Here is a 23,074-nt window from a genome sequence, read left to right on the forward strand (position 1 = left end):
GGAAGGAAAATCATTTGGATATATTGAAGCAACATCTCAAGACATGAGCCAGGAAGCAAAAAAGCATGTGCGAGCAAGGCCTACAAATCTGACTCAGTTACACCAGTTCTGTCTGGAGGAATAGAACAAAATTCCAGCAACTTATTGTGAGAAGCTTATGGAAGGCTACCCAAAACGTTTGACCCAAGTTAAACAATTTAAAGGCAATGCTACCAAATACTAACAAAGTGTATGTAAACTTCTGACCGCTGTGAAAGTGATGAAATAAAAGCTGAAATAAATCATTCCCTCTACTATCATTCTGCCATTTCACATTCTTAAAATAGTGATCCTAACTGACCTAAGGCGGGATTAAATGTCAGGAATTGTGAAAAACTGAGTTTAAACATATTTGGCTAAGGTGTATGTAAACTTCTGACTTCAACTGTATCTGTTAAATTAAACAAGTCATTCAAAATAAAGTAGTGAAGTAGTGCTCACGGGTTCAATGTCCGTTTAGAAATCTGAAGGCAGAGGGGAAGAAACTGTTCCTGAATCATTGAAAGATTATAAAAATTCACCAGGTTAAAATAGGACCAATACACAACCAAAAACATTAAAATCATGAAAGACAATGCCAGACAATTAAGGGGAACTACATGAAAAAGAGGGAAAAAATTACAGAATTTTGTGGCAGCCCCTTATACAAAGAAATTGGTGTAATGAGCCACTTTGTCAAGATTTGTTTGGCAAAGCATCCTCTTGTCATTTTATTTGAGCAGCACTGTAAATGGAACTTAAATGGCTATTCGCTGAATGTTCAGTCACATACAAAGCTGTTTATTATGTTCAAGTTCAGCCTTTCACAGGATAACAGCAGAGTAGCCTCTCCCCAGAAACAAGTCTAGTTGATTGTCACTTCTCTCCAGTGAAATCATTTGTCCACTTAAATTTCTAAACAATTCAAAATATTTTCCGTACAACTTAATTCTTTGGCAGAAACCTTAGTGAACCTCAGGTAAGACAGCAAGTCACAAGTATTCAGGTTCTGGTTAATTTTATTTGTTCCATTTTTGGATTTCTTTGAGAGGGGGAAGGAAAGGGGCAAGAAACAGTAATACAGAAACTTGTATCTAAATTGGTAAATGCAAATAAACTTTTCAGAAATAATTCTACATGCTATATTCTGAATCTATGGAAACCATGCTGGCTTGAGAAGTTACAAATTTAATAAAAATGTACAATAAAAAATAAACATGAAAGTTCATTCATTTTACTGTAGTCTCTAGTATTAACTTACAGTAAGGCTGCAACTCAGGTATTTTCATGCTAGAATTCTAGCCTTTTAGGTTTTAACAAATTAAATAATGGGATTTAAGACTTATTGGTGCATTTCCAAAATAATTTGAAATGGTTTCTACATTGTTATTTGTTATCAAGCACCACTAAAATGTTCCAATTCCTATTTATGTAGTGAATGCTCTTTCCAAAACAAGCCAATTCTATAGATAAGGAAAACTGAGAAAGTGTCAGGTTAAGATTTTAATTTTACACAATTAACCATAGTGCTAAACACAAAATTAGCTTCAAAATGCCTCAAATTCATTTTAAAGTCACAATGAAACTATAAAATTAAAATAAATACAGAAGAAATCTTACATCTGCTAAAATAAATAAAGTATCTGAACACTTTACTATGGAAAATGCATACCAGAAAGTTACAAGTACTGACAGCTTTTCAAACAGAATAACTGCTGGCTAAGTTCATGTGCATGCTGTGAAGCACTGTATGTGGCTCAAGGTCATCCACTCATTGCCGTTACCTTGAGGTAGATAACACATGCGTACCATGTTCTGCATTCATTGCTGGTTTTCCTGGCATCACATGTTTAAGAAACAATTAAGCTATCAGAAATCTTATATATTGCTGGGGAAAACAAATACAATTTACTGCTTGGAATTTTAATTTTTAAATGAAATTTTTAAAAACTCATGCACGTATATTTTAACCGTGTGTTTGCCAAAATGGAAGCCATTCCATTTGTAAAACAAGTGGACTGTGCTTGGTGGCTTTTCTGTTTCACCAATAAAATGTACCCACTTGGCTTAGTGCATTTTCTCACCACTGTTTCAGTCACAATTTTCTGTTAGTCACCGTTTTTTTTTTATGATGTACATTAGTTTAAACTGTGCAAATGACATACAGGTTTACAAAAAATTAAAATGCAATGTTGCAATGTCAAAATAATTTGTCTTGTAAAAATGATACTATTCAAACCAAAAGCAAAAAAACAAAAATTACAAAAATAAAAAAAAGATTCCAGACTTCATAAAACAAGACAAATGCACATAGTGAAGTATACAAAACAAATGTCTGCTGAGTGTTCTATTCAGTTCAAATGTTTCAAGATGCTACTATAGGTCTTATGAGGAATCTGAGGAGATGGTTTTGCAGCTGAAGGTGCTAAAGTATTCTGAATTGCTCTAGTTTTTAGCGGTGAATTGACAGGATTGTCAAATTGGGGAATACCAATGGACTCCAACTGCTTGCTAAATGGGATTTCCCCATTTCTGCTCATCTCTTCAGTAACCTTGTCCTCCTGTTTCCTGTCACTTGCTGGCTCAGATTCTGCTATTTCTACATCGTCTTTTTTGTTGAATAATTTGTCTAAGTAGCTAGTAAATGTAGTTTTTTCCAGCTGTTCATCTTTCCTGCTATCCCAACAAACTTCTTCACCTTGAATTAGAAAACCTTCATCCCACCCACCATTTCCCTCAATTGAAAACTGGCATTCCCAAGGATTCACGTTCCAGCACCCCAGTTGAGCCAAATTGGCCATCCCCTTCTCCTCTTTTTCCTGACTAACAGATTTGCAATTTGACATTGAACTTCTCAGATCCAACTGGGAAACTGAGTTGTTCAAGTCATTCAGCTTGTCTACATCAGGAGACTCTGGCTGCATACCCAATTTGATAGTGCTGGCCATAAAAGAATCAAAGTCAAACTCTCGAATTTTCTCTTTGTCCTTTTCAGCAATCTGCTGGGATGCCTCAACCAGTGCTAGCTGTGCTTTCACCAGTCCATTCTTCTCACATTTTGACTTTCCTTTTTTATCTGGTTTCTCTCTGCTCTGCTCTTTCCAGTTAGATAGGTCCATAATAAGTTTGGGCTCATAATAATGGTTCACTTCACTCTCCCTCCACATCAAGTTATCCAAGTAGGATGGTGACCCCATTTTATAATTACAAGTATGACTACACTGCAGATCACAATATTTGTTTTCATGGTGATCTGGATGTGACCAAGAATGTTCAGTGGAAAAGTTCAAGTCAAATGCAGTATCTTCCAAATATTTTTCACGGTCTCCATCCAAATACTTGCGAGGGTCCACTTGCACTTCTTCCTCTTCAGTCATGTCAGACACTGCTCGTGGATCACGCTGAACATCATCTGCCTCAAAATTACTGTGCAAAGGCCAATCATGGTCTGATAATTCACTCTCATGGTATCTGAAATGAACAATTTAAGCAATGGCTTGGAATCATTCAAGATGCAGAATGTCTAAGATTGAAACATCATCTTGAAATATTACAGGCTATTTTGTAATTGCAGCAAATGTTCCACAACTATTTTATAAAATCCATTAAAAGCACAAAGTTGGACATTGAAATGGAAAATTTACATTGGTTTTAATTATCCACATATTTAAAAAGTGTCCTTACTTTGACAATTAAAAAATACCAAATTTTAGGACAGTAGAGCAGATACATCTCAAAAGCATGCTAGGAGGCTGATGCAAATGCCTTAGTATAGAAAGATAGTAGGGGAATCAGGGTGGGGGGGAGAGGGAGGGGGGGAGAGAGGACAAATAATGGAGGTAAACGGAGGATTGATTGAAAACCTAGCATAGACTCAATGTGATGCTGTAAGGAAATAGGAATATAACTCAATGTTATTTGATCACAATGAAGACCTCATACTTTTACACATTTTCCTCAAGACAAGCTGAGATGTCAATGAAATAATGTTACCTCACTGAATGAGAGCCTTTAAGGAACTCTTATAGAATACAAACCTAGTTTGCACTGAAACCGCATTGCACATAATTAACTGATGATCACAAATAGTCAGGAGAAAGCCTCAATTAAACTCTTAACTACATCAGCTTGTCAGCTGAGCTGGGACAGAGGTCAGAGATCCAAGTGCAGTCATATAATTTTGTCTAATTTATGAAAGCATGTCACACTTCAAATACTAAACTCTTCATCAACCAGCTTTACATAGGCAACTGTTTTTCTTAATTAAAACAGATTTTCCCTAAAAATTTTCTTTGTAAGGGTTCACCATTATGATTCAATAACACAGTGCCCATTATTAGCATTAAAGGACAAAAACTTCAGTTAATTGCTGTAAACTTCACTGTTACTTGATCCACTGTCATAAAGAAAATCTACATGCAAATAATTCTGTAATACAGGGAAGTCTGACTACAGAGTTAAATAAGGGGGAAAACTAGTTTACAATTTTGCATAAAGATAAAAGTTATTTTAATCCCGTGAGGGAATATTTTTTTTTAAAAAAGAGTAAGGATTCTGCAATTATGCGCTGGCTGCACTGAAATCTTCTGGTTTAGCAATTGAATTAGGTTTCATAAAATAAAAAAATTGAGAAATAGTACTTTATCACAAATAATAAAATCAGTACCTGTCCCAATTATAAGTATGGCTGTGACTCTCATCCATCAACAAAATGTCATCAACTTCATCCTCAATGTGGAAAGGATGGGTAGAGGTTGGTTCATCTGAAGGGAAGGAATAAATACTCATGTATGGATGCGCCAAGGCTTCAGCTGCTGTCAGTCTGTCCATTGGATTGAAGGTCAAAATTTGTTCCAGAAAATCTAATGCTATTTTAAAAAGAAAAACACATTGTAAGACAATCATCAACTTTTCTTTCACCAGTTTCTAAGTTCACAAGCACACTATTGTACTGTTATTGTACTGATAACTACACTCAGTGACCACTTTATTAGGTGTGCCTGCTTGTTAATGCAAATATTTAATCAGCCAATCATGTGGTAGCAACTCAATTCATAAAAGCATGCAGATGTGGTTGAGAGATTCAGTTGCTGTTCAGACCAAATATCAAAATGGGGAAGAAATGTGGACTAAAGCACACTGACTGTGTAATAGTTCATGCCAGATGGGGTGGCCTGAGTATCTCAAACCGCTGATCTCCTGGGATTTTCACACACAACAGTCTCTAGAGTTTACAGAGAATGGTGTGAAAAAACAAAAAAATATCCAGTGAGTGGTAGTTCTTTGGGCGAAAGCAGCTTGTTAAGAGGTCAGAGGAGAATGGCCAAACTGGTTCAAGCTGAGAGGAAGGTGTTAGTAACTCATATAACCTGTGTTACAACAGTGGTGCGCAGAAAAACACTGCTGAATGCACACCATGTCAAACCTTGAAGTGGATGGGCTATAGCAGTAGAAAACCACACCAATTCCACTCCTGTACCTAATAAAATGGCCACTGCAACACAACTGTACAACTGCTGTGTTATTGCACTGATAACAGATTAATTCCCTACACAGGAAACGGGAATTAAGTCTATCCCAAAGCTCCTGCAATGTCATTAATAACAAGAAGCTGCAAAGCACAAGCCAAAATTTACTCTTCAATTTCTTCCTTGTATTTCAGCCAAAATTAAATTAGCAGTTTGAGATTTAATTGCTAGGTTTCTAAATTATTTTAACAGAAAAATAATGGATACTTCAGATTTCCCTACAGTCTACAAATTAAGGCTAAATTAAAATAGGTTTAAATATAAAAAGATAAATAAGCTAATTATGGGAGCTTGTAGAGCACATACCTTCAGAACAGATGCCAGGGAGTAATTGTGGTAAGGGATTATGTGGTTCTGTCATATCCTTTTGTAAATAAACTGGGATGACACCCAAAAGCTCCTGATGGTCCTCTTCATGGATTACAGGGATGGAATTCAGAATCAACTGCATTTGCTCCAGCTCATGAGCACCTAAACAGAGATTATGAAGCAATTTCAATATCTGAAGGGATAACATATGAAATTTTGTAAAATCCCTTTCAGAACTGTGCACAGATAAGAGTCAAGTGAGTTCAGAATTGTTCCATTAATTATTCCATTAATAGCGTGAAATGTTTGGCTCTAAAAGTAAAGTGCTGTTCTGTTCACTTATCCATTTAGGGTAAGTATCAGTTTCAATGAAACTTGTTTTATAAACAAATTAACAGCTTAGTTCAAAACAAAGTATTAAATAGAGATTAAAATATTGCCTATAAAACTGGAATGCTCTTGCACTTTTACCTCATTATTTTCCAGCAATACTGACCTGCAAAAAGTGTTTTCCCAGTCAGCATTTCTGCAAAGATGCAACCAGCTGCCCACATGTCGATGGCTTTGGTATAATTGTTAGGAGAGAGGAGAAGGCGTGGAGATCTGTACCATTTAGTAACCAATCCTTCAGAGAGATGGCCCTAGAAAAACAAAATGAACATTTTTTCTGGCATGCTAAATTACCTACAAAGTGCAATATCAATAATCCATTCATGCAGCACTGAAACTGGCTAATTTATAGATGTGTACTATGCTTTCCTACAAATTATATTACACAATCTATTGAGGAATCTAGAACTGCCATTTCTAAATTTTGGATACCACTTTCAGAAAACAGAATCTGTCTAGGAAATATGCAAACCTAAATTACTTGCTACGTAATATTCTTAATGATCTTGGATACAAATAATGCCAATTGCTGGGGAGTTACTTATTTTCACACTGAATACAAACCTCTCTTCTATAATCATCCTGACAAGCTATGCCTGCTAACACTAAAAATATGGTTCACTCATAGCTTATGTAAAGAAACTGTGGCCTATTCTCATGTTACTAAACCACGGCTTATAATTTTATGCAGGAATAATTCTGAAATATCAAAAGTAGACATATCAACATAGAAGAACACATCATAATTGGGAAGCACGGTAACATAGCGGTTAACATAAGGCTATTACAGCACCAGTGACCCTGGTCCAATTCCTGCCGCTGTCTATGAGGAGTTTCTACGTTCTCCCCGTGACTGTGTGGGCTTTCCTTCAGGTGCTCCAGCTTCACCCCACATTCCAAAGATATTTTGGTCAGTCGGCTAATTGGTCACATGGGTATAATTGGGTGGCTCGGGTTAGTTGGTCCGGAAGGGCCCACCATCATAGTGTGTGAAGATTCTTTTAAGAAAAGTTTATTTTTTTTTTAGGAAAGAAATTGCCATCAGTCTTTCAAAGAAATATTCTGAATTAGCTTCATGATCACTTGAGGACCATATACTGCTCATGCTGGCTGCAATTTTAAATAAGACCATCATGCATTTCTTCATTTCAAGCCATCAAATTAAATGTGCTTTGCCATGCAACATCAGCATTACTCCAATTCATATTCCCCATAACTTTAAATTCATACATTTTCACTCATCAAATTCACTTCAGGTTACATAATTATCCTCCTGCACAACAGATGACTAGTTAAAAAATCTTAATGCAGCACTATTTCATCTTTTACAGCCCACAACATAAGATCTTGTGGCTGTGGGAAGTGCTGGAGGGAAAAGATCAATTATCTTTCATCCAGAACAGTGAATTACTAAAAAGGAGCATATTATTCCTCCTGGTTTAGGAAGTTGTGTGGCAAGCATGAACACCACTTCTCCTATGGCCTTAAGAATACATTTTATCCCATTCATCAATCCTACCAACACATTCACCTAGCTAAAAATAGCCAACTGAAGTAAACATACTTAGTGTATTATGAATAAGAAATTCAACTCGCATAGTTGCCATAACAGAAAGATTAAGGTAGATGGGGAAGACTTGTGAAGATTGGTGAGATCTATCTACAACTAATTTAATTAAATAGCCAAATAATAGATTATTTTGCCATTTTTCTCTAAATACTCAGTGACAGATATGGAGCAATCAGAGGCAGGAGCTCAACATTATATTTTTATTATTATTACCCATCAAACCCTTGTTATATACAAAACCATAATTATTATGTTCTCTATCCTTAGGTCAGAACAAAATTTTCCTGTTTTTATCTCCCTTCCACACTTGCTCAGACACTTGCAAGGTGGAGATGCAGATGGATACCCTGATCCCCACTAGTTTCCTCTAAATGAAAGGCATTGCAGAAAAATACCTACAAGGAGATGAAGAAGCAACCACAAGCAAAAGAGAAGTTCCAATCAAAACTTAAACAGGTCTTTGGTAACTAATTTTACTACACCAGTCGTAAACAATGTCCTAAACTACATTAGACAAATATTGGATGACCTATCTTAGCTCAATTGTAACTGAGCACCTTCTACTCAGTGGACTGTTGCATAAGCCATACACAAAAAAAGGTAAATAATGTTTAAAAACTGCATTGCCAGAAATAAACCAAAAATAAAATTCTGGGAAACACTCAGCATATCAGATCAGCAGTTCCTGCTTGAAGTGAATGTCAAGTGAGAAAGGGCAGGGCTTGGCTGTGTATAGCAGAATTAGCACTCACCATCCAGGTTCACACATGAAGAATGGCCATTTCAGAAGTACTGGAGGGCCACTGCTTGTGGAACCATATCCTGGCACAAATTTCTGCCTTCAGGAGAGGAAGGGAAAGGTCTGGAGAAAACAAAGGGACCTTTGTACGTGGAATGTTTAGGAAAGACATTAGCCACATGTGCATTACCAACATTTAATGAAAACTTTACATTCAGGTATATATTTATATACTCACAGTATGTAATCATAAAATGTAACTAGGTGCATCTATATAGCTTACTTTTGGTGCCATGATGATGGTGGTGATTTGAGGTCATTATAAAATGGAAGGAAGCCTATCTATCAAAAAAACTTAGTTATAAAGAATACATTTAATCAAAGATCTAACAAGGTTGCTGAGGAAGTTATAGAATAAACTTGCACATTGCTGCAAGTTTCTCTCAGCAGGAACTAGAAATAAAAACTTTAAATTTAACTTCTGCCTAATTCAGGATAAACAAAAAAAGTCCAATCTCTCTTCAAGTGGGGACTGAAATCAGGCTCAGCTGTTATCTTGTCACTTACAGTAAAACACTAATCTAACAAGTTTGGATTTTGCTGATGCCACACTAGCAGATGATACAGACCATCAGATGTTACCCTTAGTTCTCCAATTCATCTTTAATTTACGTTTTTAAAAAATGTTACAACAATAAAAGTTCAAAAGAAACAAATAAGTTTAAAAGGAGCATGGAAAACAGAGCTGCAGTGTGTGGAAGGGAGCAGAGGAAATCAGCTTCTGGTGAGCCAGATTCAAAAAGATTAGGATTTCCTAATAGTTAGCTGGAAGATATTGGTGTTTTCTGGTACTAAAGCTTAATTGGAGAGGCATCCATTAGAGAGACAAAATCTGAAGTGCATAAAATGTGAAAGAAATTTAGTAGTTAGGTGAATATGTCGTAATCTCAACTTATTTTGCATAAATGTCAAAAACATTTCAGTGATATGCTTTTGGTTTTCAATAAGTACAGCAAATAACAAACAGCAGATCCCATTTTTAAATTATTACATCAGGACCCAATTTAGAATTTCACTAAGAACTCTGCACTCCAAAAACTGAGAAATAAACAGCCAATCACATTCAGTCATAAAAACTTCCACCACAATAAAAACTCCATTAGCAGATCTGATATGTAAAACATCTCTTTTACACAAAACTTCACCTATAATCAGGACAAGCAAATATAAACCTAACCAATCTGAATATAACGAAGTTTGCAAGAAAACAGATTAAGGGACAACTAAATACAAGACAAAAATATCTGCACTATTAACCAAATATAAATCATTGTATGAAAACTATTTCATAACTGCAGGATCAGTTTTAAGACTTAATACGTACTAAGTGCGCAGTTACCGTATTTAGGTAAAAACCTTCCAGTTTACACAAAATAGTGCTGGCTTTGAAATCATACTGTCAAATTCACTTCAATTCATAAAAATACCCCCTGCCACAAAATATAAATTTCTAGGAATAGTTTCAATTCTTCTACAAATCCAAGTTAGAGAAAAGCAGACATGGACATTTTCTGACCTATGGACATACATGTGAAGTTGATTCATCTCTGGAATATTTCCACAGATTAATCTCAAATTTTCACATATATTTACCATTTGAAGACAAGATTCTTGAATAGCATCCTCCCACAAAGTTTCTTAATACCTGTAGTTACTAAGTCTGGGGTTTATTAGGAAAAGGGAATAACTTCACAACAACATTATGCAAATTTGCCAGGATTTAAAAAATTACAAATACACAACACAGGCCAGTTAGATTGCAATTTTCACACATCCAATTTATTCTAAAGGAAGAATGCCTGAAAACCAATGACGTTATAGTACAATTCCTTCATTTTATACCTTGAAACACTGAGTCAAAGAAAGGCTGGTAATAATTAAACAAAAAACAGAAGTTATCCTTTATAATACTTATACAAAACAGAAGTTTTTAAAAAGACCAACAGGTGAAAAAGCTCAGCTGGAAGAATGCCACCAGAACTTATGTCTGAAGTTAAGAGTTCTGGGAAATTGATCTTTAAAACCAATACTGAGAAAAAAAAGAAAATTTGCAAGATTCCACTGAATTTTGAAATAACACTTATTTAGACAGCTGCTTCCCCCTCCAACCAAGCCATCTTAATGCCATACACTAAGTAAAAGTGACAGGGATTTAAATTTAAGAGACAGTGAACTTGAACTTAAGAGACATCTACAGTAGAATCAACTCAAAACCTGTTAGCAACTTGGCTGCACAGCATACTCCCAAATTAAGCAGCAAACGACTGTCAATGGAAACATAATATCTCTTACCCTTTATTTACCCAAGGATGTAAACAGAATAAGTCTTAGTTGCGCTATTTTAGTTATCACTGATTACCACGAAAGACTTTCCTTAAGTAATATCTACATACTACGCAATGGAAAGTAATATTTTATTCACTAATTAAAAGGAATATACATCACACAAAATGTCCATTTAGCCCAATTAGTACATGTAAAGTTTTATACTCCAATCCTCAAGCCTTTTCATATTTTGGTTTCATCAGAGTTCTTTTTGCCTTGCACTGCATATGCTTAACTAGTTTTCCATGATGTTATTTATAGTTTTCCTTCAACATTGAAGCTAGTTCCACAGATATTTTTTGTACCCTAAAATAAATTCTCATGAATTTCCTATGTGTTCTTTTCAATACAGAATTTTCAGGGTAACTAACTTCAAGAGGCAGACTGCCCTTAGCAAAGACCACTTGAAAGACATCTAGGATACATGCAGTCCTATCCTCTATCACTCAGTTGCTAAAACTTCACACCTCACAAGATTGACAATTGTTGTTTGGTGTACTGTGTTATATTCAGTCATTACAATTACATTCACGTGAAGGAGAGAGCTTTGAACATCACGGCCCTGCTTCTTTGCTGATAAACCAAGCATTGAATTTGAAATAAATAGCTCAGTGCAGGCTGTTAGATTTATACAGCCTCCAAAATTAATACTTTAATAATACCATTTTCCTAAATGAGTATAACAAGTGACAATGTTTTTGGAATTATTACTTATATATTCTCTAGCCAACATGTCAATGTACTTCTAAGCTATTCAGCCTAAATGTTTTTCTGTCATTTTGATTTTAAAAACATTTATTTGGGTAAAGAAAAATCAACATTACCTAAAAGACTATAGAGACTTGAAGAAAATAGTAAACATTATTGAAATGATAAGGGCCAAGCTTTATTAAGTATAATCAAGTTCACTGAAAGAAATAAGCTTGACAATTAGGTCAGTCACCCTAATGTTAATGAAGAGCAAACTTTTATACAGAAAAGGTCTGACTCAAAATTGGTTATTACTTTAACTCTTAGTTCAGCAAACGACGGTCTGCAACAATTTATTAAAAGGCACTCATGCTTGACTAGCTTGATCAAATCCTTTAAAGTTTACTGCAGAGGCATGTTTGTGATCAGAAAAATTAGTATTAAGTATGTGGACTTCTGAAAGTCAATTAAACCAATACACAAGTCAATTTACAAAATTAAAACCCATAACATTAAAGCAGCAGTAGCATTGTGCATACAAAACTGGATGCATAACAAAGCAGAAAATAGTGAAGTAATTTGCTGCTGTTCCAGAAGTTATCAGGACCAGAGTTGTCCTTTCTCCCCAATATATTAATAGTTCCAATTTGATCGCGCACAGAGTGCACGTCCAAAGGGCAAGGGTGACAGGAAAATTAAGCATAATAAACAATCAGTAAGATAAGTCTAAAAAGAGCTTCGCAAAATTGAATTATTGAGCTAGTTGAATTGAGTTAGTTGAGATTACTGGGTTCAATTCTGGGCAAAACTGTAGGAAAGTAGTCAAGGCTTTCAGAAGGCATGAAGTCAAGAAAATGCAAAACAGATTTACAAAATCTGTTTATACAAATAAGGGATGCCTAGTGATGAAGATGGAAACATGGCAATGACTCTCAGGCAAAAGTTAAGTTCTACTGATGTTTCAATTTCCTGACGATTTTGATAACCAGAAGACACAGATGTCAGGTGACTGATTGGCAACAGGACTGTTTATTCTCCAAATATAAATGGAGCAGTTGGGATCTGGAACCGATTCCTTGAAAAGGTCAGTTGATTTGGATTCTCATAGAAACATTCAATTGGATAAACACAAGGAGGGATTGTTTCCAGATGGCTATGTGGCAAAGTCAGAAAATCAGATTTAATTGAATAGTTCTATAAAAAGTTAATATTAATGTAATAGATTGAATAAGCTCTTCCTATCCTTGTTAGCTGAAAGAAATCTCTAAGACTGACTGAAGATTACTGCTAGCAGGGTGGCTTACACTGCAGATTATGCATTGCTTCATGATAAAATGGAATGACAACAGAAGAATTTAGATATTTCATTTACATATATGGAACTGATACTAACTTTAGGTCAAATGCCAACATTCTCTAAGAGATGACAAATGGAATATCAACGAAGTCACTCAACTTCCATTTAACTTTACATAATCCTTATTACAAAATACTGCTGCTAGAATACAATCCATTAGTTGCATCCCAGAATGTCAACAGCAGAAAATCCAATATCTAGACAATATTTATCATGTCAAAACTATAGATGGGAAGCAACAAATTAAGATTATTTGACCAATGAAACTCTGACATAGGTTTTGGAACAACACTCCCAATTTGTTCAAATATTAATTTGTCTGGCTCTATCATTTCTGAAAATAGATTTAAAAAGTAATCAAGATTAAATTATTTCAGGAAATTAATGTTTCTTTGTGTGATGCAATCACATTCTTACTTCTGATGAAGGGTTTCGGCCCGAAATGTCGTCACTACCTCCTCCCATAGATGCTGCCTGGCCTGCTGAGTTCTGCCAGCATCTTGTGTTTTTATTACATTCTTACTTCATTCACTTTACAAGATTTTAATGAAAGAAAACATCTGGGAATTCTCAGTATGGTATAATTTCCCATTAACTACACCTTCATGCATATTGGAATACCTTGGTTAAATAGCATAAACATTCTGCTATGGGGTGAAGTATGGGTTTGGAGAAGGCAGACTTTTCAGTGCAAGTGGAACCAATTAATTAGGCTCTTTAAGTTATGCAAAAGGATTTTATTTACATTTCACTGATTTTACTACAAAATTGTACGAAAGACAAATAGCACCCCTCTCCTTAAATCAAAAGTGGGATAAATCTTTAGTAAATACACAGCAGAATTCACAACTAAACTAGCAACTAAAAGCACAACCACCTCATTCCCAATTGCCGTTTTCTTAATCTCAAGTAAAGTACCTACCAGCTCTTTTAAAACCAAACTACAGTAATTTAACAATGGATTTTATTACAGCTATTACCAAGAGGATAAATTGCTGAATAGAAATTACAGTACAACATCCTATATGTGAATGCAATTTATTTAGCCCACCACGCTGACAACACCTCACTGCTTTGAAAACAATATTTTGATGCACTAATGCTGACAGCACAGGGAATAAACACTGATTAGGACTGCCGCAAAGCTAAAAGGTTCTTTATGTAATTTCATCCTTTATTAGAAATTACAAAATGCTAGCATTTGCACTCAAGACAAATGACACACCACTTCCCCTTGAGCTATATTGTGCACCCACTAAACATCATTTGCAAAACATCCAAACAAGGACAGCCAGCACTCTAACACACTATCTTATTCATTCATGGGAAATAAATTAAAACTTACTTTGTGAGAGTAATGGGGGTCCATGATGCGTGCCAGACCAAAATCCCCTATTTTCAGCACCAGATCCTCAGTGTTAATGAAGAGGTTAGCCGGTTTGAGATCTCTGTGCAGAACATTAGCTGAATGGATGTATTTTAGCCCACGAAGCAGCTGGTACATGAAGAGCCTAGCATGCTCTTCTGAGAATGGACTCTGTTCCAACAGCTTCGCTAGATCGGTCTCCATGTACTCTTGAATAATGTATACTGAATTCAGTTCTGTAATGGCACCCACATCATCAGACAACGGTATCCCACTTGGGCCCAAAATCTCAAAAACCTTCACTATGTTATCATTGTCAAGTCGTCGGATGATTTTGATCTCTCGCAAGGCATGTTTGACACTCTGTGGGTCACTCAGGACAATTTTTTTGACAGCCACTCGCTTGTCGCAGTCATTATCCACAGCTGAGAAAACCAGGCCATTTCCACCATACCCTAGTGGCTTCAAGTCCATATACCGAGCACCCAAATCAAACCCATGAATGTTCATTAAACTTCCAAACTTTTCTGCCATGTTGGTAACCCTCAAACTTTCCTCTTCTATCAGATGGTTAATCCTATGTCAGAATTAGGTTATTTTTAAAAATTCACCTTCCACAATAAAAAAGTTCCCTACAGAGCAAGTCAACCCTAACAAATTCTGAGTTTCAAGGTATTTTCTCTTTGAAATGCGTGCGCCATCCAGCCTAGCTGAGCAAGGTCAGCTCCATTCCCATACAAATCCCTCCTTTAAAGAATGAACAGTTTGCAGAATAGAAATTCAGGTCTGACCTATGTCAGTAAAGGTTATGCTTCTAAATCAAATAAGGGCATCCCTGCAGACATTAAAATTAAACTAAAGTTTGATTGCAACGGAATGAACTTTGACAGACAGATGCATCCAAACTACTGTTGTAAACAGGTTAACATTTAACAGGGTGTGTGAGAATACATATATGTGTTATAAACCTCTATTGATATCCTCCTCATAGTGCAGATAGATTCAGTGTAAGACTGGTCCTGAGCAGCGACATTCTACAGTGCTGATGAGCACTTTTTCTTTCCTTTATAATTATAACGTGGTCAAGCAAAGAACTGGTGGCAGCTTTTCTATCTCTAAAGATGACTCTCGCTAATGATCAGGTGGCTCCAGCTCACCACAGTCACAATCAAAGCTATCATCCATTTTATACTTGGACAACCTGCGAACAAAAACAGAAAAAGTTGATTTAAGTAAAAGATCTCAACATTTTAGCAATAAACATTTATAAGCACGTTAAATAAGACTTAATTCTTTTTCTTTCAACTTTTCACTGCGCTCACTTTTCAAAAATGAGAAAAGCAGTTTCAAATTAATAATATCATACACGAGATGTTATGCATAGACATCTCAGAAGTGTCTTAGTACAGTAAGAAGCATCTTTATACAATAGTTTAAATTAGTTCATGTCATTTTGTAATTATTACGCTTTACTACTTAGGGTCAACAGTTTTGTCTATTATCAGGTATATTATGCTAATTGAATAAAGTTAAAATTGCTCCCAAAGTAAATCTCTTAGCAATTGTGGGTTAATTACCAAGCATAACAAATTCTACAATTCAACACTGTTTTAGGTGTAATAATTGGAAGAATATAGGGTTTTTAGAAAACTGGTTTATCATATTTATTTTGAAGAAACAGAAATTATATTCAGTGAATTTCACATTATGTCTATTCTTACAAGTGTGCACTCTGAGTTGCAAAATAATCACACTTGTGAAATTAACTTCTATGTACAAATGTATTAACTTCGTATAAATCTTGAGTATCAACACATATTTAGCTTAATACATGCCAAAATAAGTGGCACATAATGTAAATTCACAGCAAATTGCCTCACGATAGCTCACTTTGATTATCTAATGTCACTCAGACATACAACTTTAAGTCTTTTCAGCAGGTGGAGTTCTACACTGAGTGTTGACTTTTAAATTCTTATCTCCCTATAATTCTCAATTGCAATTGAGAAGTAGTGTCCATGTAATTGCCTGCATTATGACAACAATCATTTTCCAGATTTATGATTAACATACAAAACACAGAAACATAGAAAACCTACAGCACAATACAGGCCCTTCGGCCCACAAAGTTGTGCCAAACATGTCCCTACCTCAGAAATTACGAAGCTTAACAATAGACCTCTATTTTACTAAGCTCTGTGTACCTATCTAAAAGCCTCTTAGAAGACCCTTTCGTATCCGCCTCCACCACTGTTGCCGGCAGCCCATTCCATGCACTCACCACTCTCTGAGTAAAAAACTTACCCTGACATCTCCTCTGTACCCTCTCCCCAGTACCTTAAACCTGTGTCCTCTTGTGGCTACCATTTCAGCCCTAGGAAAAAGCCTCTGACTATCCACACGATCAATGCTTCTCATCATCTTGTACACCTCTATCAGGTCACCTCTCATCCTCCTCCGCTCCAAGGAGAAAAGGCTGAGTTCACTCAACCTATTCTCATAAGCAATTGACTGAGAACATCTTAAATACATATAGGTAGCTTTCAGCAAATATTGCAAGTTCTCAGATTATAATCTTTAAAGAAGAGGAGACTAATAAAGGTAAGAAACTAATATTTCTCTCTCTTGCTCTTTAAATTCCATGCTTACATTGGGTTAAGGAAATGATGAGGGGTGATAAATGGAATCAAGATTGGTGAAAGAAATCAAAGAAAACAGAAAAACTCTGGTAAACACCACTGTAGAGGTTGAATGTCATGATTTATTCAGATAAGGTTAAAGTGGCTGTCTCTACAACCACTTGAGCTTAAATTTGTTTCAGAGGTAGGTTAAAATACTTATTCAATTTGGACAACATACATCAGTTCCTTGTTTCAATTTTCTTATCAATAGATATGTAAGAGGTAGAAAAAAACATCTGCTCCCAAGACCAGAATATTACCAAACCTTCCATTACAGTCTTCCAAAATTTTGAAGTTTAGCACTTTTTAAAGACACCTTACAAATAAAGCTGTAGATTTACCTATAGTAGCAGCCTTGTTCTAGGAGTATGTTGTCTATCTGATGCATAATTAAGAATCAGTTATTGATTCTAATTTTTATGCTATCTGCTTCAAATTAACATATGTACACACAGATTTGTTCAAACTGCAGCATACAGACAAGAGATAAAACTGATTTAAAATGCAATTAATTTTAAAGGCCTACCAGTAAATACCACAAATAAACCATCAAAAACCGACCATCCTCTATTGAAACACTTACTTATGTCATAGAGAGAAAAAATGTAATCACCAGATGTTGTAATTCATCACAGCTCAATACTAACACTTAATATTCATAACTTTAACCTCAGATGATCAAACTACAGTTCTACAATGCAATAAACACAAATTTTAGCTACAAACTGCACATTAAAAACACAATTTCTTAAACTTCTGATCAAAGTGCCAGACACTAGGTCGCACAGTGAACCCTAATCATTTATTATGATATCAACCGGAAATAGTAATACCATCAAAAACAACTAGATTTGTACACAGCAGTTTCAGAAGTGAAACAATAACATTCTAAATAAACCACAGAATTTATGTACAAAGGCTTACCTACATAATAAATTGTAACTACTTTTCATTCAGATTTCATCAGTGTAATCCAAACTATCTTTCTTATTAGGAGCTGCTCATACTGACCAAGCTTTTTTTTCTAAAATAAACAAAATACATCACGCATAAACACTTAACTCAAAAAAAGGGGTAACCGCTCCTGCAATTATCTCACTAGGTGCTTTCATTTTTACTAAAGAATAACCAGCCAATTAGAAAACTTCCAGAGGTAAAATAATCAAATGACCCAATAGTTACTTTTGAATTGAATTGAGTTGAATTTTGATTAAAAGATTGAGACACATGTAATCCAAACTCAATTAAAGTCCGGAGATCGAATGATAAATACAAATACTCAATTATTTCCGTTGAAAAAGCACGTAACCTCTATTGATATCTTCAGGGACTAAACTAGTTAAGGAATTTGAACAGCTACTTCGAAACACGACGAATCCTATCAGGGAGTAGCCATTTAAACCCGGCGTCAGCAGTGACAGGAAACTCAACCGCAGCTTGTGAGAGAAATACCATACGCGTCACATGAAATGAAGCCACGTCGCAGTTTGTGGGCAAGACGAATCATTGAGATATCACTTCCCTGGAAATATTACACATCTACCCCAGAGATCTGAAAGTTTAGCTTTCGCATGACAAATTGACATAGGGCGGGGGCGCATGCAGTCCGAAATCGCTTAACAATGAGAAAACTACTGAATTGAGAAACACAGTCTTAATCCACACTTGTTGCCGGGGAAAAAGCTACCCAAAGCCGTTTCCAATCTGTATTGTGATTCTGACGTGGAAACTCAAAGTGGCTAGTTGCTGGAAAATATTAACTTTTATTTTTTAAATGGTAATTACACTTTTTAAAATTTATTTAAACGGCCATTTAAAAGGTATGGATATTAATGAAGCAGGATGGTTCAAACAAAAAGTACAAAGGAGTCCCACTACAGACCATGTCCCTGAACAATGGACCGGCCGCACACCAATGGTGTTGCACGTTTGCGCTATCTGCCAGCGCTACTGCAGCAAAGGATGGTATATACGTACCAACTAGCTCCACTTTGTAACTTTGCAGCGCCTACTTCCCGTCCACCCCCCGAAATAAAGCACCCGCGCAAATCAACCGTGCCACAGCAGCGGCAAGACCGGCCGAACCGCGATTAAAACGCGTCCCGCCTCTCCCGCTCGCCGATTGGCCGGCGTGCTCCCGGGAGTCCCACCTAAATCATAAGCGCCGTCCCTCAGTGGTCGCGCAGCTGTCAATCAACGCGCCTCCTTCATTCCGGCTCGGAGATTGTGAATTATCAGACGTCCAGAAACAAAAGAATAGAAAAAAGTGGGGTTTCCTTTTCTCTGGGGGGAAAGTTCCCCGCAGTTGGTGGACCGAACCAGGAAATCATACAGCGGCGGTGAAGCACCTGCCTTCTCCTGGGATGAGAGCGTGGTTTCCCCGGTCCTCAGCCCCGTCAAACAAAGGAAGGCGCGGCCTAGACCGTCGGAGCGCTTCTCGCTCGCCGCAATTACCCACATGGCAACCGGCGTCTGCCACTTCCCCCGGGCCCCCACCGCCGCCGACTCACCAGGCGTCCCAACAGCATGAGGGAAAGAGTTCCGAGTGCGGCGCTAAGAGCCGCTTCCGTCGATCCGCCGCTCCGGTGAAGACACAGAGCCCGACACCCACCGCCCACCGCGCGGCGTCACCGCTACCCGACAGGCCCCGCGTGCCCACCCCCGGCGGGAAGTTCAAACCCGGGCACCCTCCTGCCCACCTTCGCAGTTGCATCTAAGCAAAGCCCAAACATACAGCTCGGATTTTATTCTTGTGTGCAAGTGCACACGATCGAATGAGTTCAAAAATTTAATAGTTTTATAAACAGCGGGCACTCGTACTGCTGTCGGTTGAAAGCCGGGAGGTTAAAGATTCGAACGGAAAGCAAAGGTGTTCTTCTTAGACCTTGAACTGTTTTTGCTAAGTAATGATTAATCTAAACAATGGACTTAACTATTTTTTTAACTGCAATTAGTTGCCTCTCTTTATCACTGCTGCAAAAGTTTTGCCCTGACCCGATCTTGCTTTATTCTTCATACAAAGTTTTGCCCTGACCAAAGTTTGCTGTATTCTTAATACTTTATATTAACTTATCGTAAAATTTAATTGGAAGTAATTTTGTTATATACCCCATGTTCTTTCTTACTACCCGACTAAAATCAGGAAATATCGCACATTGCCATAGTAACTACCGGCATAAATAAAGTGACCGAACAATGAATTAAATAGTTAATGTTTCTGAAGTAATTTGACACCCTATGCGTAATATTGCCCGGGGCAAATGTGACATTTGACTTTACCATAGACATCAAGGAATACTATCTAAAAGAGCTGATCTAATAAAAATGAACGTCAATTCGCATCATTTAATACTTGTGAAAATATAAACAGCAGCCTACGATCTGAAGAGTTGTACATCCATTTCAGAAATTAGCTTAATTAATTGTAAGATACATTTCGTGCTACCGTACTTACTGCGATTATATTTCAATAGGATTCCGGATTAATTATGGGTAAACACAATATGAAAGAGATGTTGCTTGCAGTTTAGCTTTATTTACATTAGCGTATACGTATTCTGCATACCACAAAAGCAAAGTCTTTTTTTTTCTTCATAAGTTCAGTAATTGTAAAATACTGCAAGGTAGCATGATTTCTATTTGTTCGGCTCAGCACCTCTGAAGGTGTTTTCGGGCACAGTTTGGAAGAGGATACAAAATAAATTAAAATACACATTTAATTATTTTGCATGGAATATGGGAAACTAAGATTTATTAACTGAGTAATTGCTTATAGGTCAGGTGAATTGTTTAAAGTTAACAGGGCGATTTCGCGCAGACAAATTTCTCATTTTGAATATCAAATCGTTACTGAGTGTACCCTCTTACGAGAGAAAACCAAACAATATTGCAAAATGAAGCAATCTATCCGGTATATGGACAATATTATCGCTTCAAATTGTCAAGACTGATCGCACATCAGGCCAGATACAGTAACAGTGAACAAGTTGTAACATCTCGCTCATTCCAAACGTCAATATGCGCATTCTTAAAAGAAACTACGCGCTGTAGCTGTAGAATTAAACATATAGGAACAATTCTACTGAATAGACGTCAGCAGTATTTTCTCACAGATAGCTGACCGAAGCCAAAAGTCTACATCTTCCTCCGTCATATATTTAAAAACCGGCAAGTTTGCTATGAAAGAGCTTGCTTACCATGTTTGGCGTTTGACAGCGGTGCGGAAGATCTGGATTCTATTTACTTGAGTAATCAAGCGACTGGGGAAAATGAATCCACGCTTGTAGAAACCGAGCGATCTGGGTACTTTTACTGCACTTACTTAGCACACGTCAAAGCCATTCTGAAGGCAGCTAGCGCCGGTCGAATTTAAATTGCGTTTGCATGCGGTTGTGCTGTTTTTTTTTCACACGGCATCGGAGGCGGTGCTTGTATCAGTTTCAGTCTCAATGTCAACTTCCAATGACGCATCGAGCTTGTAAACAGAGACCGAGCCCACATTTTCTCGTCTTGCACAATTACCATTGCCAGAAAACAAACACCTTTCTACCGAGGCTTGTTTTGAAAATTAACGGCAAAGAGCAAGGCATGAGGGCTTCCCTTCCCCCACCTCTTCAGGGACCCTAAACCAGCGAGAACCGGCACTGCAGTTATTTATTTCGGGTTTTATAGGTCATGTTGAATAATCCACACCTCACTGTATGGAATTACCCCTTTCCGATTGGGTTTCACGCAGGCGGTGGACGATTTCTAGTCACTACTCTAAACTGTGCGAGACATATTCCCCTCCCGCCGGTTATAAATAATCTAGTGGAAATTTGGTAGACATGGTCCTACTTAAAACGGAGTATATAGGTTTTAGATACTTGAATAATTCGGTGCGTAGCAGTGGAGGGGTTGGTCCGCCTTCCACTGCGCTGGTTTATTGCTGAATTTGCGCTACATTTATGGCGCAGTAAATTTTTTTATATATAACAAGAGTACACGGGGTCCGACGGACAGTATACACACACACCAGGTCCCTGAGTTGACCTCAAGCGCCAAAGCTACGTCCCTTAACCTGATGGTGAACTGCTCGAAGCAATTGAATTGTCCGCTGCTGCCCGTCCTATCCCAGTGCCGCGTTGCGATTGACAATACTTCAAAACATATAATTTGGAGGATTACAGTTGCTCCGTTCTTTAGCGGATTAGTTCCAGCAGTCATCTGAGATTTCGCTGTTCCCGATTTTTTTTAATTGTTGTGGGTAAACGGTAGCTTTAATGTAACAGTTGAAACATTTTGTCAGAATCATCGATTCAAACACCACAGATTCAAGCCTTTCGGCCCACCATGTCCCTGCCGACCATCTAAATTAATGTCATTTACCAGTGGGGATTAATACAACAGCACAGCACAGGCACAGGCCCTTCGGCTCACGATGTTTGCGCCGACAATTACCCCACATGAAATGAATCCCATCTGCCTGCACATGATCTACTCCCTGAACCCATCTTCAGGTCTCTTGAATGCCACTACCGTGCCTTTTTCCAGCACTTTCCCTGGAGTGCATCCCAGCTACCTATCACCCTCTGTGTAAAGCAAATACCTGCCCAGGAACATCGCCCTTAAACTTTCTAACACTCAGCAGAGTAGGTTGATAGATTCTTGATTAATACAAAGGCTACGGGGAGAAGGCGGGAGAATAGGGTCCAGAAGGACAATACGTCAACTGTGACGCAATGTCGGAGCAGACTCAATGGGCCGAATGGCCTAATTCTGCTCCTATGTCTTACCGTTCGTTCATTCGTTATGTGGGTTATCATGGTCTTTCCATGACCATGATTGTTCTGGGCATTTTTTTCTACAAAACTGGTTCTTCATTGCCTTCTTCTGGGCAGTGTTCTCACAAGACGGGTGACCCCAGCTATTATCAATACTCTTCAGAAGTTGTTTGCCTGGCGACAGTGGTCGCAAAAAGCAGGGCTTTTGACATCTGTAGCTGTGAACTTCTCACTATTCAGGACATTTAAAAAACGGCCCGAAGGATCATTGGGGAGCCG

General features: G+C 37.3%; 1 protein-coding gene across 3 annotated transcripts; it reads right to left on the reverse strand.

Annotated features, from left to right (window-relative positions):
- Positions 1 to 1,019: 1,019 nt before the first annotated feature.
- mapk6 (mitogen-activated protein kinase 6) lies at positions 1,020 to 21,559 on the reverse strand. 3 transcript variants are annotated; one of them, XM_059952779.1, is made up of 6 exons: positions 21,230 to 21,559; positions 14,332 to 15,553; positions 6,352 to 6,496; positions 5,853 to 6,017; positions 4,685 to 4,886; positions 1,020 to 3,489 (listed from the first exon to the last, which is right to left on the reverse strand). In XM_059952779.1, exons 2-6 carry the CDS (start codon positions 14,884 to 14,886, stop codon positions 2,370 to 2,372), a joined length of 2,187 nt encoding a protein of 728 aa, XP_059808762.1. In that variant the 5' UTR covers positions 14,887 to 15,553; positions 21,230 to 21,559; the 3' UTR covers positions 1,020 to 2,369. The 3 variants fall into 3 exon arrangements, with proteins under 3 accessions (XP_059808762.1, XP_059808763.1, XP_059808764.1); XM_059952780.1 differs by lacking the exon at positions 21,230 to 21,559 and adding an exon at positions 19,544 to 19,688; XM_059952781.1 differs by lacking the exon at positions 21,230 to 21,559 and adding an exon at positions 19,011 to 19,119.
- Between the last annotated feature and the right edge of the window lie 1,515 nt (positions 21,560 to 23,074).

Source organism: Hypanus sabinus, chromosome 28 (assembly GCF_030144855.1).
Source record: "Hypanus sabinus isolate sHypSab1 chromosome 28, sHypSab1.hap1, whole genome shotgun sequence".
Lineage (NCBI taxonomy): Eukaryota > Metazoa > Chordata > Chondrichthyes > Myliobatiformes > Dasyatidae > Hypanus > Hypanus sabinus.